Source organism: Dendropsophus ebraccatus, chromosome 5 (genome assembly GCF_027789765.1).
Source record: "Dendropsophus ebraccatus isolate aDenEbr1 chromosome 5, aDenEbr1.pat, whole genome shotgun sequence".
NCBI lineage: Eukaryota > Metazoa > Chordata > Amphibia > Anura > Hylidae > Dendropsophus > Dendropsophus ebraccatus.
In genome coordinates this window covers 157,858,922-157,875,707 of record NC_091458.1, presented here as the reverse complement: position 1 = coordinate 157,875,707, position 16,786 = coordinate 157,858,922, and the positions used below count along the sequence as shown (strand labels likewise).

Here is a 16,786-nt window from a genome sequence, read left to right as displayed (position 1 = left end):
ATTTCTTTATACAAGCTTTATATCGTGTGGGCCGACAATTAACGAGTGAAATGAGGCCTTTAATTATATATTAATCCAATAACAGCTATATTTAAAGGGGAACTATCAGCAAGTAAGACGAATCTAACCTGCTGATAGCCCCCTATAGTGCCAGGGACGCTGAGGACGGTGTGCTATTTCTCACATTGCACTGGCATAAATTGAAGATCAGGTTAGACTGGTTGCTATGGGCAAGACAGAGATTCTTATTACACTTTTCAACCAAGACAATATACAGGCAGTGCTACCAAACAGCAGCCATGTGTATGTAAACTTCTGAGCTTCTAAAATTCTTGAAGAGTAGTAATGATCCAGACTGGCCCAAGAAGGTCTTTACTGAATCCCCTCCCCTGAGTTTATTGACTGCAGTTGTAGAAAAAATAAAATTAAAGGGAACCTATCACCATGAAAATGCTATCTAAGCTATCACCATCATGTTATAGAGCAGAAGGAGCTGTGCAGATTGATATATATCTTTATGGGAAAAGATTTAGTATAACTTTTTAAATTATTGGTTGTAGTCTCCAATCATTCCATGCTAAAGAGTCCAGTCCATTGAGTGACTCCGCCCACTGGACTTATTAACACAGAATGAGCAGGGATTTTAACAAAGTAATCCTTTTCCCACAAAGTTATATATCAATCTGCTCATCTCTTCCTGCTCTATAACATGATGGCGATAGATTACAGAGCATTGTCCGGGTGACAGGTTCCCTTTAACTGCAGAAAAAAATTAAATGCAATGTATGTGTGCCAATATGGTGGCAGTAAAAAAATATATATATCATCATACAATGGAAACGTTAAGGTTTAGCTATCAGCTGGATTAGCTGCGATTTCCTCTCCTCATCCGTAAGTTCGGGTCTCCAAGCAGGGGCGTAGCTAATGTCTCCTGGGCCCTGGTGCGAGAGGCCAACTTGGGCCCCCCCCCCCTCCTTTCACGACCAAGTGATGCTATTGTTGTGTGTGTTTGTGTATATATATATATATATATATATATATATATACACACACAGTGGTGCCTTGGATTATGAGCATAATTCGTTCCAGGACCGTGCTTGTAATCCAAATCCACTCTTAAACCAAAGCAAATTTTCCTATAAGAAATCATGTAAATGCAGACAATTGGTTCCGCACCCCAAATATATTTATTATTCTGTACTGTACAGTAATGGAGAGGATGGGAAACACCAGGGCTGACAGAGACTGCAGGGAGCATGAAGGAATGAGCAGTACAGATGTGGGCACATACATGCAGCACTCTCTGTCCGGGGAGAGAGGGGTTACAGCTATGGAGAGATTACCTCCACAGTCCTGTCCCCTGATGTAAGCCCCAGCCTGAAGGGGATCTGCTATGATTTGGAAGGTGTTTAGAGTACAGTGCTGTAGACCCCGCTATGCAGGCCATGCCCCTTCTCCACTCGCGCTCCCACCCGATACAGGAAGTTCTTAAACCAAAGCAATGTTCTTAAACCAAGTCACAATTTTGAAAAACTGTGAGCTCTTCAACCAAAACGCTCTTAAACGAAGTTACTCTTAAACCAAGGTACCACTGTATGTGTGTATAATTATATTATATATATATATATATACACACACACACTCCAAGACAGATATTACCTATTACCGCCATACTGTTACCGACCAAATCCTGTATACTGAGACCAATATTACCAGTAATACCAGTATATAGGAAGGAAACATTACCGCCACACCACAACCACTACCATCACCACCATATTGTTACTGACCAAATCCAGTATACTAAATCACCTCATCCAGTCATATAGAGGTGGCCCCAGCTCTACACAGGTTCTATACACCATATACATTACAGTGCAGTTATATCAGGTGACTCACAGGGGACGTCTTCTCTGATCGGAGTTCTTTCCTTTTCATCTTCTCCATCCGTCCTGGGCCGTTATGAGAACTTCTCTGAGCCACGAATCCACAGAATCTGCCAGACAGACATATAAGGCTCCACACTCTGACACCATCTCCATCTCTCTACACACTGCACATCTGTACTGTCCCCTTTACACCCTCATTTAGTGGGTAGCCCTGACTCTATGTGACCCCCTAATAATATATGCCCCCCTCTGTGTATTCCCTCTCCCCCTATGTTGCCCCCCCCAAATAGATGGCCCCTCTACCCCCTCCCTTATAGATGGCCCCTCTCTCCTCACCCTCCCTTATGGATGGCCCCCTCTCTCCTCACCCTCCCTTATGGATGGTCCCCTCTCCCCCCACCCTCCCTTATAGATGGCCCCCTCTCCCCCCACCCTCCCTTATAGATGGTCCCCTTCCCCCCCCCCTCCCTTATAGATGGTCCCCTTCCCCCCCCCTCCCTTATAGATGGTCCCCTTCCCCCCTCCCTTATAGATGGTCCCCTTCCCCCCTCCCTTATAGATGGTCCCCTCTCTCCTCACCCTCCCTTATGGATGGTCCCCTCTCCCCCCACCCTCCCTTATAGATGGCCCCCTCTCCCCCCACCCTCCCTTATAGATGGTCCCCTTCCCCCCCCTCCCTTATAGATGGTCCCCTTCCCCCCCCCTCCCTTATAGATGGTCCCCTTCCCCCCTCCCTTATAGATGGTCCCCTTCCCCCCCTCCCTTATAGATGGTCCCCTTCCCCCCCCTTTATAGATGGTCCCCTTCCTCCCTCCCTTATAGATGGTCCCCTTTCCCCCCCTTTATAGATGGTCCCCTTCCTCCCTCCCTTATAGATGGTCCCCTTCCCCCCCCACCCTCATAGATGCCCCCCTCTTTCCCCCCACCCTCATAGATGGCCCCTCTTTCCCCCCACCCTCATAGATGGCCCCCCTCTTTCCCCCCACCCTCATAAATGGCCCCCTCTTCCCCCCACCCTCATAGATGCCCCCCTCCTTCTCCCCCACCCTCATAGATGCCCCCCTCCTTCCCCCCCACCCTCATAGATGCCCCCCTCCTTCCCCCCCACCCTCATAGATGGCCCCCTCCTTCCCCCCCCACCCTCATAGATGGCCCCCTCCTTTCCCCCCACCCTCATAGATGGCCCCCTCCTTACCCCCCACCCTCATAGATGCCCCCCTCCTTACCCCCCACCCTCATAGATGCCCCCCTCCTTTCCCCCCACCCGTACAGGCTGATAAAAAAAACAAAACTTAACTCACCTGACATCGCGCTCCCACGTTGATTCTCACTCCTCCTGGTCTGTCCCCGACTGCTGCGCGGCTGCCGGGGGTGTCGCGTCTTATCCCCGGCAGCGCGCGCATCCCAGAACTCCCTGCGCGCCGGAACCGGAAGTCAGGGCCCAAGGCGCGCAGGGAGCTCTGGGATGCGCGCGCTGCCGGGGGTAAGACGCGACACCCCCGGCAGCCGCGCAGCAGCCGGGGGAAGACGGAGCCCGACTCTTGTGACCGCAAGCAAAACAATGCTTGCGGTCACAAGAGTGATTGATCGGGGGGCCCCGCGGGCCCCCCTTGTGGCGGGCCCGGTCGCGGCGGCGACCCCCGCGACCACGGTGGCTACGCCACTGTCTCCAAGGATATGAACACGCTATGAGTTTGTAATGGGAGCGACTCCAAATGGATCAGAATGGGGGTTGTGGGGGTTTTGCAAGACCCAAAATAGCTGCATCTTCAGTGGATTTGTCCATCTCTAATGTGCACCAGCACCAACTTCAAGCAACTGACCAATTAGTAAGAAAGTTTGGGCCCTATAACATGGAGGGATAATATGGGCCATTCAGCAGATTAATAAAGACAATCACACGGTCATCAGCTGATTGTAGTAGTTTAAACCAGCTTAAAAATCATCCACCATTGCCCACGCTTCGCAATGTGTAATAGTTAGTGATGAGCGAGTACTAAAATCCTCGGGTGCTCGTTACTCGAGCCGAGTATGTTTCAAGTAACGAACCCCATTGAAGTCAATGGGAGACTCGAGCATTTTTTGAGGGGACTCAAGTTCGGTAGAGAGAAGGTCGTGTGAAAACCTGTCAACCTCAGAAATTGATGGAAACACAACGGAAATGGACAGGAAACAGCAGGGGCAGCATGTATGCATGCCTCTGAGGCTGCCTAATGGCACCATTATGCCCAATTCTGTGCAACAGCCTGGTTAAAACAGAGGTAGGCATATGGACCACCCAAAAACTCAGCCTGACAGAGCATAGCAGTGAGGACAGAGTGAACAAGGTAGAAGCGGTAGCCAGTCAGCCTTCCAAAAATTATACCAGACCTAGCATGGCAGTGAGCACACAGAGAACCATTAAAAGTGAGTAAGGAAGAAAGTGAGCCTCCCCAAAATTAGGCCAAACACTGCATGGCATTGAGCACACAGAGAACTGCCGGGATCAGCAGTAGCCAACATGGAGGCCGGGCAGGAGCAACAGTAACCAACATGGAGGCCAGGCAGGAGCAACAGTAACCAACATGGAGGCTAGGCAGGAGCAACAGTAGTTAACATGGAGGCCAGGCAGGCACACCAGTAGTCAGCAGTAGTCAACATGGATGCCAGTAAAGGCCCAGCAGTAGTCTACATGGATGCCAGTTAAGGCCCAGCAGCAGCCAACATGGAGGCAAGGGCAGGCACACCAGTAGTCAGCAGTAGTCAACATGGATGCCAGTTAAGGCCCAGCAGTAGCCAACATGGAGGCAAGGGCAGGCACCACAGTAGTCAGCAGTAGTCAACATGGATGCCAGTAAAGGCCCAGCAGTAGTCTACATGGATGCCAGTTAAGGCCCAGCAGTAGCCAACATGGAGGCAAGGGCAGGCACACCAGTAGTCAGCAGTAGTCAACATGGATGCCAGTTAAGGCCCAGCAGTAGCCAACATGGAGGCAAGGGCAGGCACCACAGTAGTCAGCAGTAGTCAACATGGATGCCAGTAAAGGCCCAGCAGTAGCCAACATGGAGGCAAGGGCAGCACGCTGGCTCAGTGGTTAGCACTGTAGCCTTGCAGCGCTGGAGTCCTGGGTTCAAAGACGACCAAGGACAACATCTGCAAAAAGTTTGTTCTCTCCATGTTTGCGTGGGTTTCCTCCGTGTACTCCGGTTTCCTCCCACGCCCCAAAAACTGTATCTGTAACTGTAACAGAATCTGTGTGCGCTATACAAATAATAAAAAAAAACAAAAAGCACAAGGGCAGGCAGAGCAGTAGTCAACATGGATGCCAGTTAAGGCCCAGCAGTAGTCAACATGGATGCCAGTAAAGGCCCAGCAGTAGTCAACATGGATGCCAGTTAAAGGGCCAGCAAAAATGAGGCAAGGGCAGGCACACCTAGTGAGGCTCCCTAAAACTAGGCCAGACACTACAGGGCCTTGAACACACAGAGAACCATTACAAGTGAGTGAGGAAGCTAGTGAGCCTCCCAAAAATTAGGCCAGACAAAGAGAGCCATTACAAGTGAGTCCACCCAAAAATTGGAGTGAGTCCAGGGGCTGGGATATGTAGTGGACATGAACCCGGGTGCTGACAGCTAACTGGCTAGGCCAGTTGTCAGTCAGCACTTACCATCAAGGGTACACTTGATGCCTCTCGAACGGGGGTAGTGAGGCCCCGGCCACGGCTAGACAAAAAAAACCCCAAAAAACAGCTGGCTGGTTGGCGGGGGCGTGATCGGCGGGCCGCCGGCAACCAGTCCCGCTCCTCTGCAGGCGTAGTGTGACGTCAGGCAGTGAGGACACATAGAACAATACAGTCTTCTTTAGAGGCCCTGGAATTTGAGAACACGGGGGAACCATTAAAACAGAGGTACAGTAGCATATCATGAACCACCCAAAAATTCAGCCTGACACAGCATGGCGGTGAGAACAGAGCGAACAAGGTAGAAGTGGTAGCCAGTTAGCCTTCCAAAAATTATACCAGACCTAGCATGGCATTAAGCACACAGATAACCATTACAAGTCAGTGAGGAAGCAAGTGAGCCTCCCAAAAATTGGAGTGAGTCCAGGGGCTGGGATATGTAGTGGACATGAACCTGGGTGCTGACAGCTAACTGGCTAGGCCAGCTGTCAGTGACCATCAAGGGTACACCTGATGCCTCTCGACCGGGGGTGGTGAGGCCCCGGCCACGGCTAGACAAAAAAGATAAAATAAAACAACTGGCTGGTTGGCGGGGTGCGATCGGCAGGCCCCCGGCAACCAGTCCCGCTCCTTCGCAGACGTAGTGTGACGTCAGAGCGTGGCAGTGAGGACACAGAGAACAATACAGTCTGCTTAAGAGGCCTCGGAATTTGATCAAATACACTTTCAATCCTTTAAAGAGTCTCTAAGAGACGGCAAGTGTGGTAGCCTGTGTATTAAAAAGACCTGGTCAATCCTGCCTTCAAAAAGGCTAAAACATCCAAGAAAGGTAGAAGGTGCTGTTCAGCAGCTTGAGCACCGCCTGTTGGCGCTTACCCACGGCAGTGCTGCTGCGCCTAAAAGTAAAATAGCCGTATTATGGCTAGATTTAGCCTCACACCCTCATGCAGTTGTGCGTGATAGGCATCTCTTTGGAGGTAGGGACAAAGAATAACAATACAGTCTTCTTAAGAGGCCCCGAGCTAAAAAATGAAAGGACGGCAGAGAGCACCCGCAAGTTCACATCCACAGGTCATATGGTTTGAAATGAATAACACAAGGATGCTAAATTAGCATCCACCATTATCACTGTCTGTTCCTTTGAACAGTGAAAATTGCACTTTAATTGAAGTCGATTTGATTTTAAAATTTAAATTGAAGGTTAGAAAATAAAAAAAAATTAAGTGGCCGTTACCGGCAAGGGCAGGCACACCAGTAGGCTACATGGGTGCCAGTTAAGGCCCAGCAGTAGCCAACAAGTAGCCAACAACCCCCAGAACCCTTTCGATTTTCAATTTGACTGCATTCCCTGCATAATGTGACTCACCACCTCTCCCCCCACCGCTGTTTTGATTTTGAATTTGACTTTCATCCTTCAGGATCTGGCAATTGTCTCATGCAAAGGGATCATCACTTGAGGGGTAGTGTACTACAAATACCAGCAATACAATGTTGTACCCACTAGTTTAGGGGGGGCTGTACGGTACAATCTGGTAGTCGCTGGACCTAGACACACGCTGGGATATCCCCTTACAATGAGCAGTGAAGTTTTATGCAGGTGTACTACAAATCCCAGCAATACAGTGTAGTACCCATTAGTTTAGGGGGGGCTGTACGGTACAATCTGGTATTGGCCGGAACTATACACACACGCTGTGACACCCCCTTACAATGAGCAGTTAAGTTCTATGCAGGATGCACTACAACTCCCAGCTATACAGTGCAATACACACTAGTTTAGGTGGTGCTATCTGGTATGGGCAACAACTGTACACACGCTTTGTCACCCCAATACAATATGAGCAGTGAAGTAGGTTCTATGCGAGATGCACTACAACTCCCAGCTATACAGTGCAGTACACCAAGACCACCAGCCCCAAAATCGAAAAGGAGCACACTGAGCACTTCTTAGGGGTCTGTATGCAACACCTAATGCCCCCTTTCTGCCAGCAGCCGGTCACCACAGTGTGCTGGTTAAATCGCGGTAGCAGCACTACAACTCCCAGCCAGCAGTCTGTAGTAATAGTATTAATAAAAGCTTTTTAGCCCTGAAAAGGTCTGTTTGTTTGTATTGCTGGTATATACCCTGCCTACTGGAAGGCTATATCCTACACTGACACTCTCCCTGACCAGCAGCAGCTCTCTCCCTGATCTCTCACAGCATGCGTCGGTGCTGGCAGTGCTCGCTTCAGAGTTTTATATGGCAGGGTCATCTGATCTGGCCAACCAATCGCTGCTATCGACATGTATGGGTCCAACGTGATCACAGGATGCACCAAAGAGTCTCCTGCATGTTTATTGGCTAAGAAATAGCGCCCAAACTTACATAGAACGGATGATGAGATTTCCTCGAATATCGCGAGATGCTCGTCCGAGTAACGAGTACCATCGAGTACCCTAATACTCCATCGAGTACCAAGCTCGGACAAGCATGCTCGCTCATCTCTAGTAATAGTGATGCCCGACCGACGGCTGGGACATGTGACACTGGCGCCCCTGGTGTCCTTCTAGATTCTGCCCGCTCCCCACAGCTGCCGCTCACACTTCTGAGTTGGTTTCTCAGCCAAGCACTGGCCGTGGCACAATCTCAGGCAGTGACTGAATGAGCATCCTCTCACTTCTGAAGTGCTGGTGGCGGCTGAGGGTAGCGGGAAGAAGCTAGAGGACACGGGGAGTGTGGAGAGGTGGACTATAACGTTTATTATTTTACACTTAAAAGAGACGTCCCACGGAAGTACAAAAACGGCAAACAGGCTGCTGGGGGCAGAAAAATAAAAAAGAGCTCTACTCACCCGTCCTCGTGCCGCTCCCAGGCCTGCCCAACCAATCAGTGGCTGCGGTGGGACATCACCCTAGTCACTGACTGGCTGAGTGGGCGATCGCTTAGCTGGGCCATGATGTGAAGATAACAGCCGGCTGATGTGAACAGGACCCGGAGTGGCGTAGCGGAGGCACGAGGACGGGTGAGTTCAGTTCTTTATTATTTTGTTGCCCCCCCAGCCTGCTTGATGTTTTTGTAGTTCCTTGGGACTTCTCCTTTAAGGCAAGGGCTGCACGGACATCACTAACAAGATATAGATACAGCCCTTGCTGCACGTTAATCGAGCCGTGTAATCAGGGCCGTTTTAATACATTGGTGAGCCCAGTGCACAGCCCTCAAGAGTGGGCCCCCCCTTACCTTTCTGCACATTGTATAATGTACTGAATTTGCCCCCACACTGTATCAGGAGCCCCAATACATACAGTAGTTACCTTATAACACTATTTCCACCATACAGTGATTACATATTACATGAAAACTGCACTGAACAAAACAAAGATATCGCCAATGATACCTTTACATAATACCGTCACACCATGACCCCTAACACTACAACCCTATAACAGAGTGCAGTTACATCCAGTGACTCACCGGGGGCGTCTTCTCCGATCAGAGTCTGTCACCTTTTCTTTTTCTCTTCATCCAGCCTGGGCCACCTTGAAGTCTTCTCCTGGCTGTGAATCTTCTCTCCAGAATCTGCCAGACAAATATTTTAGGCTCCAACACATACAGTAGTTAGGTCCCTTGTACCCCTATACAGTAGTTACACCCCTCTGTACCCCTATATAGTTACACCCCTCTGTGCCTCCATAGTTTTAAGGTGTCCCTGTAGTATATAGACCCTCATGTGCTCCTCCAGTTATATACAGCCCTCCTGTGCATTCCCCCATTAGTATATAGCCTCCCTGTGCTCTCCCCCAATAGTATATAGCCCCCCATGTGCTCTCCCCAATAGTATATAGCCCCCCCTGTGCTCTCCCCAATAGTATATAGCCCCCCTGTGCTCTCCCCAATAGTATATAGCCCCCCTGTGCTCTCCCCAACAGTATATAGCCCCCTGTGCTCTCCCCAATATATAGCCCCACTGTGCTCTCCCCCATAGTATATAGACCCCTGTGCTCCCCAATAGTATATAGACCCCTGTGCTCCCCAATAGTATATAGCTCCCCTGTGCTCCCCCATAGTATATAGCCCCCTGTGCTCCCCCATAGTATATAGCTCCCCTGTGCTCCCCAATAGTATATAGACCCCTGTGCTCCCCAATAGTATATAGCCCCCTGTGCTCCCCCTCAATAGTATATAGCCCCCCTGTGCTCTAAAATAGTATATAGCTCCCCTGTGCTCCCCAATAGTATATAGACCCCTGTGCTCCCCAATAGTATATAGCCCCCTGTGCTCCCCCTCAATAGTATATAGCCCCCCTGTGCTCCCCAATAGTATATAGACCCCTGTGCTCCCCAATAGTATATAGCCCCCTGTGCTCCCCCTCAATAGTATATAGCCCCCCTGTGCTCTCCAATAGTATATAGCCCCACTGTGCTCTCCCCCATAGTATATAGACCCCTGTGCTCCCCAATAGTATATAGACCCCTGTGCTCCCCAATAGTATATAGCTCCCCTGTGCTCCCCAATAGTATATAGCTCCCCTGTGCTCCCCAATAGTATATAGCTCCCCTGTGCTCCCCTATAGTATATAGCCCCACTGTGCTCCCCCATAGTATATAGCTCCCCTGTGCTCCCCCATAGTATAAAGCCCCCTGTGCTCCCCCATAGTATATAGCCCCTGTGCTCCCCCATAGTATATAGCCCCCTGTGCTCCCCATAGTATAAAGCTCCCCTGTGCTCCCCCATAGTATATAGCTCCCCTGTGCTCCCCCATAGTATATAGCCGCCCCCCATAGTACATAGCTCCCCTGTGCTCCCCCATAGTATATAGCCCCTGTGCTCCCCCATAGTATATAGCTCCCCTGTGCTCCCCATAGTATAAAGCTCCCCTGTGCTCCACCATAGTATATAGCCGCCCCCCATAGTACATAGCTCCCCTGTGCTCCCCCATAGTATATAGCCGCCCCTCCATAGTACATAGCTCCCCTGTGCTCCCCAATAGTATATAACCCCCCATAATATATAGCTCCCCTGTGCTCCCCCATAGTATATAGCCCCTGTGCTCCCCCATAGTATATAGCTCCCCTGTGCTCCCCATAGTATAAAGCTCCCCTGTGCTCCACCATAGTATATAGCCGCCCCCCATAGTACATAGCTCCCCTGTGCTCCCCCATAGTATATAGCCGCCCCTCCATAGTACATAGCTCCCCTGTGCTCCCCAATAGTATATAACCCCCCATAATATATAGCTCCCCTGTGCTCCCCCATAGTATATAGCTCCCCTGTGCTCCCCCATAGTATATAGCCGCCCCCCCATAGTACATAGCTCTCCTGTGCTCCCCCATAGTATATAGCCGCCCCCCCATAGTACATAGCTCCCCTGTGCTCCCCAATAGTATATAACCCCCCATAGTATATAGCTTCCCTGTGCTCCCCAATAGTATATAGCCGCCCCCCCCATAGTATATAGCTCCCCTGTGCTCCCCCATAGTATATAGCCGCCCCCCCATAGTATATAGCTCCCCTGTGCTCCCCCATAGTATATAGCCCCCTATGCTCCCCCATAGTATATAGCCCCCTGTGCTCCCCCATAGTATATAGCTCCCCTGTGCTCCCCCATAGTATATAGCTCCCCTGTGCTCCCCCATAGTATATAGCCCCCTATGCTCCCCCATAGTATATAGCCCCCTGTGCTCCCCCATAGTATATAGCTCCCCTGTGCTCCCTTATAGTATATAGCTCCCCTGTGCTCCCCCATAGTATATAGCCGCCCCTCCCATAGTATATAGCTCCCCCATAGTATATAGCCGCCCCCCCCCATAGTATATAGCCCCCTGTGCTCCCCAATAGTATATAGCTCCCCCTCCCATATAATATTGAAAAAAAACAAACACTGTTACTCACCTAGGTCCACGCGTTCCTCTTCTCTTCCCTCCTGTGGCCGCACTTCCTGCAGTCACAAGAGGCTGCACTCCCCTTACCCTCGCGCCGACGCTCCAGTGACGTCGGGCGCTAGAGGGAGAGTGCGGCCTCTTGTGACCGGAGGAAGTGCGGCCACAAGAGTGACTGACAGGGAGGGAGCCAATGGCTCTCTCTCTGTCAGTATCGCTGCTGCTGAAGCGCTGAAGCGCCGCAGCAGCAGCGGGCGGGCGGGGGCAGCGGCGGACGGGGGGGCCCTGCAGGGGGCGCCATGGAGGGGTAAGTAGATTACCCATCCATGGCGCTCCCCCCTGACAGGCTGGTGGCCGGAGCCCTGTGCGACCGCATTGGTCGCACATAGCAACGGCCGGCCTGCTCGGGGGGGCCCCTTTAACCAGTGGGCCCGGTGCACGTGCACCATGTGCCCTCTGGTTAAAGCGGCCCTGCGTGTAATAGGCTCAGTATAGATGTAGGAGATCGGCGCTCGCTTACACCGGGCCGTGTAAAAGGATCCTGAGTGCACAAGTTGTGATTGGCCCCTCTCTCACACCACTTCTCTTCACAGTGTCCGCTGTGGCCGCCAATAACATTCATCCGCACCGCTGGTAACGTTGGTGACCACAATTACCAAAGGTATCGTATACATTGAGATTTTACAGGATTAAACAATGGACTGAACGTAGGCAACGTAGGACCCACCATAGGTAACCATGACCTGCACCCCTCGAAGGTGTCAGCATAATACCTGAAGAGACCGCTGATGCCAGCGCGGAGACTCATCTCAGACTGGTATTTTAAGGGTTATGTCATAAGTTATTAGGATGTACCGTTCAGAGATGTTTCTATACGCTATGAATAGGGCTGGGACAAGGCTCTGGAACGGAGTGGGTTATCTAAACCATTTAAATGTAGCTGGAAGCAATGTCAGGCTGCACACACATTGATTTTTGTATGCCGAGTATAAGATGAACACAACACTATCTTTCCCTACTGTCCCCGTCACAATGATCGCTTCACAGGACAGACCAAGCTTTGCTCCATGGAATCCGACCTGAGGCCGAGCGAAACGGTGAAAAGGTATCGTATCATCCTCCCCATCCGTAACTGCATTTACCACCTGCTTGTAGCCCTGTGAACAGATACTTATAGAATCCTATATAATAATACCTATAGAATCCTATATAATGATACCTATAAAATCCTATGTAATAATACCTAAAAAATCCTATACAATAATACTTATAGAATCCTATATAATACCTGTAAAATCCTATGTAATACCTATAGAACCTATATAATAATACCTATAAAATCCTATATAATAATACCTATAGATTCCTATATAATAATACTTATAGAATCCTATATAATAATACCTAGAGAACCTATATAATAATATCTATAAAATCCTATTGCCTCCGACATCTCTGTCATAGTATGTGTATCTGTATCTTTCAGTTTTTTCATTGTTTCTATCATAGTCACTGGCATCAATACATATTAATAATCCTACTGATATGACAAATGTTCTAAGGTGCATGATGGGATATCTAAGTATATATAGTGAGTCCCTGTGTATATCATCTGTATCCACGATAAAACAGGGAACGCGTTCATGTGTGATCTGATGGTTCACAACACATATCATTTGTAGGCATTGTCTCATTGACCGCCTATATATTGGGTAAAGATGAATTCATATTTTTTATAGGTTTACCTATATTTTATTTAATTTACCAGAATAAAGAGAAAGCAATGTCAGACCATTCCCTTACATCCCAATTAGAGATCATCCAACTTGCCCAGAGTCTAAGTTCACACGAACCTGAATAATCGGAATCTGAATTCAGCTGCCTGAAGAAGGTGGATGCAGCCCGAGGACGGCCTATGGCTGTATCATCAGGGTCCCTCATCTCTAAGCCCAATGTCTGTAAGCTGCTACTAAAATGGATTTAGACCAGACGTATTTCTAGGTGTTTATGATGAATCTGTACAAATTCTCTATCGTTGTGTAGTTGGCAAATCATGAACTTATCGAAGCTTCTAGTCTATTTCTAGTGATACCGATTCACTGATCCCCTAACCTATACCCTCGCTCTACAGTCTCGCTTTATGGCTGTTGTAAAAGAAAGAGAAGAATCTAACCTGCTCATATGTCCCTACTACACACAGGGTGCTGAGGATGAAGATGTTTTTTTTTACCTTGATCCTCAGCATTGTTTCCAGGCTATTAGGAGTTTCATCGTTATCTTAATTTGGGTGGGGGTGGGACTACCTTTCCCAGTGCACCGATCCCCCAATCGGTCCGCCTCTTCTAATGATTATCAACGGAGCAGGCCGGCCGGGGGAGGGCCAGATTGGTGCACTGGGGGCGGTAGTCCAAACTCCAGTGCCCCAAAACACCTAATTAGCATAAAGATTAAACTCCTAGTAGCACAGCACCAAGGTAAGAAACTTACCTCCATCCTCAGCACCCTGTGCGCTATAGGGACATATCAGCAGGTTAGATTCTTCCCCTTAAAGGAAAATTTCCAGGCAGGGACTTTTTTTCCCCAAACTGCTGGGAGGGGGTAGGTGAAAAAAACAACATGCAATTCCCCCCCCCCCCCCAGCTTCAGTCCTGGTGTCCGCTGTCCTCCGGTCCCCGGCTGCTTCTGGATCTGACTGGGGACCGCAAAGGCTGAGCAGGTTTGGAACATCACATCCCAATTCCCTACTCTAGACCAGGAAGAGCAGGGGTTGGAAGTGACAGTATGTGGTCACCAGTGCTGGCGCCGGGGAGGTAAGTGTTGTTTTTTTGACCCACATAAAAAATGTCCCTGCCCGAAATTCTCCTTTAATGAGCTTTGGTAAAAGAAAAGCTGAACACTGAATGGTTAATGTGGGCAACAAAGACAGTCGTATAAGTCAACTTGATATATCTCTCCCAAAGTTCCTATTTCTTTAAGATTTGCCAAAAAGTTGAGTTTAAGTAAACAATTGTCTAAATATATCAGTGACAAAAAAAAAAGAAAAACAGTACAGAGACAAAAAGTTGCCCAACATAATGTCAGATAACTCCTTCTCCTCCATAGAATGTAGCACTGTATTACTGACTTCTTCCATGAGAAATAACTGATACTATGGAATTGTTTCCCTTGTTTAACAGTGTTGAGATGGTGGACTAAAGATGGGAGACTGGAATTTCCTTGGGGTCATCCTGGAGGAAGTTCATATTCACTCGACAATTGTTGGAAAAATCTGGCTCACCATTCTATTTATATTCCGTATGTTGGTTTTGGGTGTAGCGGCTGAAGAAGTATGGAATGACGAACAATCCCAGTTTGTGTGCAATACAGACCAACCTGGATGCAAAAATGTCTGTTACGACCAAGCGTTTCCAATATCTCTGATTAGATATTGGGTTCTTCAAGTTATTTTTGTGTCTTCGCCATCCTTGGTGTATATGGGCCATGCCATTTATAGACTCAGAGTTCTCGAGAAAGAAAGACACAAAAAGAAGGCTCAGTTGAAAGTTGAACTTGAGGGTGTAGAGTATGAGCTGACAGAGGACCGTAAAAGACTGGAGCGTGAACTGAGACAACTGGAACAAAGGAAACTCAATAAGGCTCCCCTCCGAGGTTCCCTCCTCTGCACTTATATCATACATATATTCACCAGATCTGGGGTTGAGGTTGGTTTCATGGTTGGTCAGCATTTCCTTTATGGAGTTCAACTGAATCCACTTTACAAATGCCAAAGAGACCCTTGTCCCAATGTGGTTGACTGCTTTGTATCGAGACCTACCGAGAAGACTGTCTTCATGCTGTTCATGCAGTGCATAGCCGGAGTTTCTCTGTTTCTTAACATTTTGGAAATAGGACATCTCGGGGTGAAAAAGATCAGGAAAGGATGTTTGGTAAGATATAAATTGAAAAATGAATTTGATGAATTTTATATGAACAAACCTAAGAAACATTCAACGGCTACTCATACGTGTATCGGGACATGTGCCAGCCCACAAAAGACTCTTCCATCCGCCCCCAGCAACTATACATTGATGATGGAAAAACAACACGACCCGACTGTATATCCAATCCTAAATCCTCCCTGTGGATTCCATCCCATTGTAGACTTGCACCCAGGCAACAGTTCGACGTGTATTCTTGACGAGCAGGAAACCAAATCCGCCAATGAAGTCAACGCGGCAAATACAGCAGAAAGCCATTTTCACAACAGCAGCTCTAACAATAACGAAAACATTGGGAAAGCCCTCACATCTGACCATAAACCGGCCAAAAAACATCCGCAACGCAAAAGTGGTTTCATAAGGAGCAATTACTCAAGTGAGAGTACACCGAGTATGCCGATGGGAACAATGACGGAGATGCCTTCCGAAGACAATGAGGATTGCTCCAAAACACTGTATTCTACGGTTAGCAACGCCGCCCGGAAAACTCGAAGGATCAGCGCTCCATGGCACTGCTCTAGGGTTAACGAGAGAAGTGCGTTCATACAGGACCCGATACCCAGTACCAGAGGACGTTACAGCTTCAACGCTAATAGATCATGGGCACACTCGAGGTCCGATCTGAAGCGGAGTAGCCGGCCCGGCACACCGGATACTATAGGAGAGCAGAGTCCAGAACGCAAGCCATACAAAGAGTGTGACGGCTCCGTAAACTTCTCCCCCAGTCGAAGGATGTCATTGGCAAGTAATGCCAGCAGCCGACGTGTTCCTACCGATCTGCAGATCTAACGCTTTACCTGCACACTACACTGAGAGATTGGGTAATATATTTCATACTGTACACATTGAGAACCACTACGGCACTGAGGACTGTTATCTTTATTTTGTGTGGATTGCACCCATGCTACTATACTGAGCTATAGGTTTTCATTGACTAAAGTCTCGTACTTAAAAAACAACTTAGTTGTGCCTTTGTGACTGAAGAACGGACCTTGCACGCTGAGTAAAAGAGGCGGAATTTACGAGCAGAATCTGGGTGGCGGACTCCGCTTGTAAATTCCGCCTCTTTTTTTTCTTTTAAATCAACTGGTGTCAGAAAGTTATATAGATTTGTCATTTACTTCCATTTAAAAATCTCCAGTCTTTAAGTATTTATCAGCTGCTGTATGTTTTGCAGGAAGTGGTGTATTCTCTCTAGTCTGACACAGTGCTCTCTGCTGCCACCTCTGTCCATGTCAGGAACTGTCCAGAGCAGGAGAGGTTTTCTATGGAGATTTGCTGCTGCTCTGGACAGTTCCTTGCATGGACAGAGGTGGCAGCAGAGAGCACTGTGTCAGACTGGAGAGAATACAACACTTCCTGCAGGACATACTGCAGATGATAAGTACTGGAAGAGTGGAGATTTT

At 48.6% G+C, this 16,786-nt stretch overlaps 1 protein-coding gene across 1 annotated transcript; it reads left to right on the top strand.

Moving 5' to 3' along the window:
* Positions 1-14,600: 14,600 nt before the first annotated feature.
* Positions 14,601-16,169, top strand: GJA9 (gap junction protein alpha 9). Its single transcript, XM_069972688.1, has one exon. It carries the CDS (start codon positions 14,601-14,603, stop codon positions 16,167-16,169), a length of 1,569 nt encoding a protein of 522 aa, XP_069828789.1.
* Positions 16,170-16,786: the final 617 nt, after the last annotated feature.

Bases quoted from the DNA above. Each gene is read 5' to 3' on its own strand.
- GJA9 (XM_069972688.1), top strand. From the start codon at position 14,601: ATGGGAGACTGGAATTTCCTTGGGGTCATCCTGGAGGAAGTTCATATT.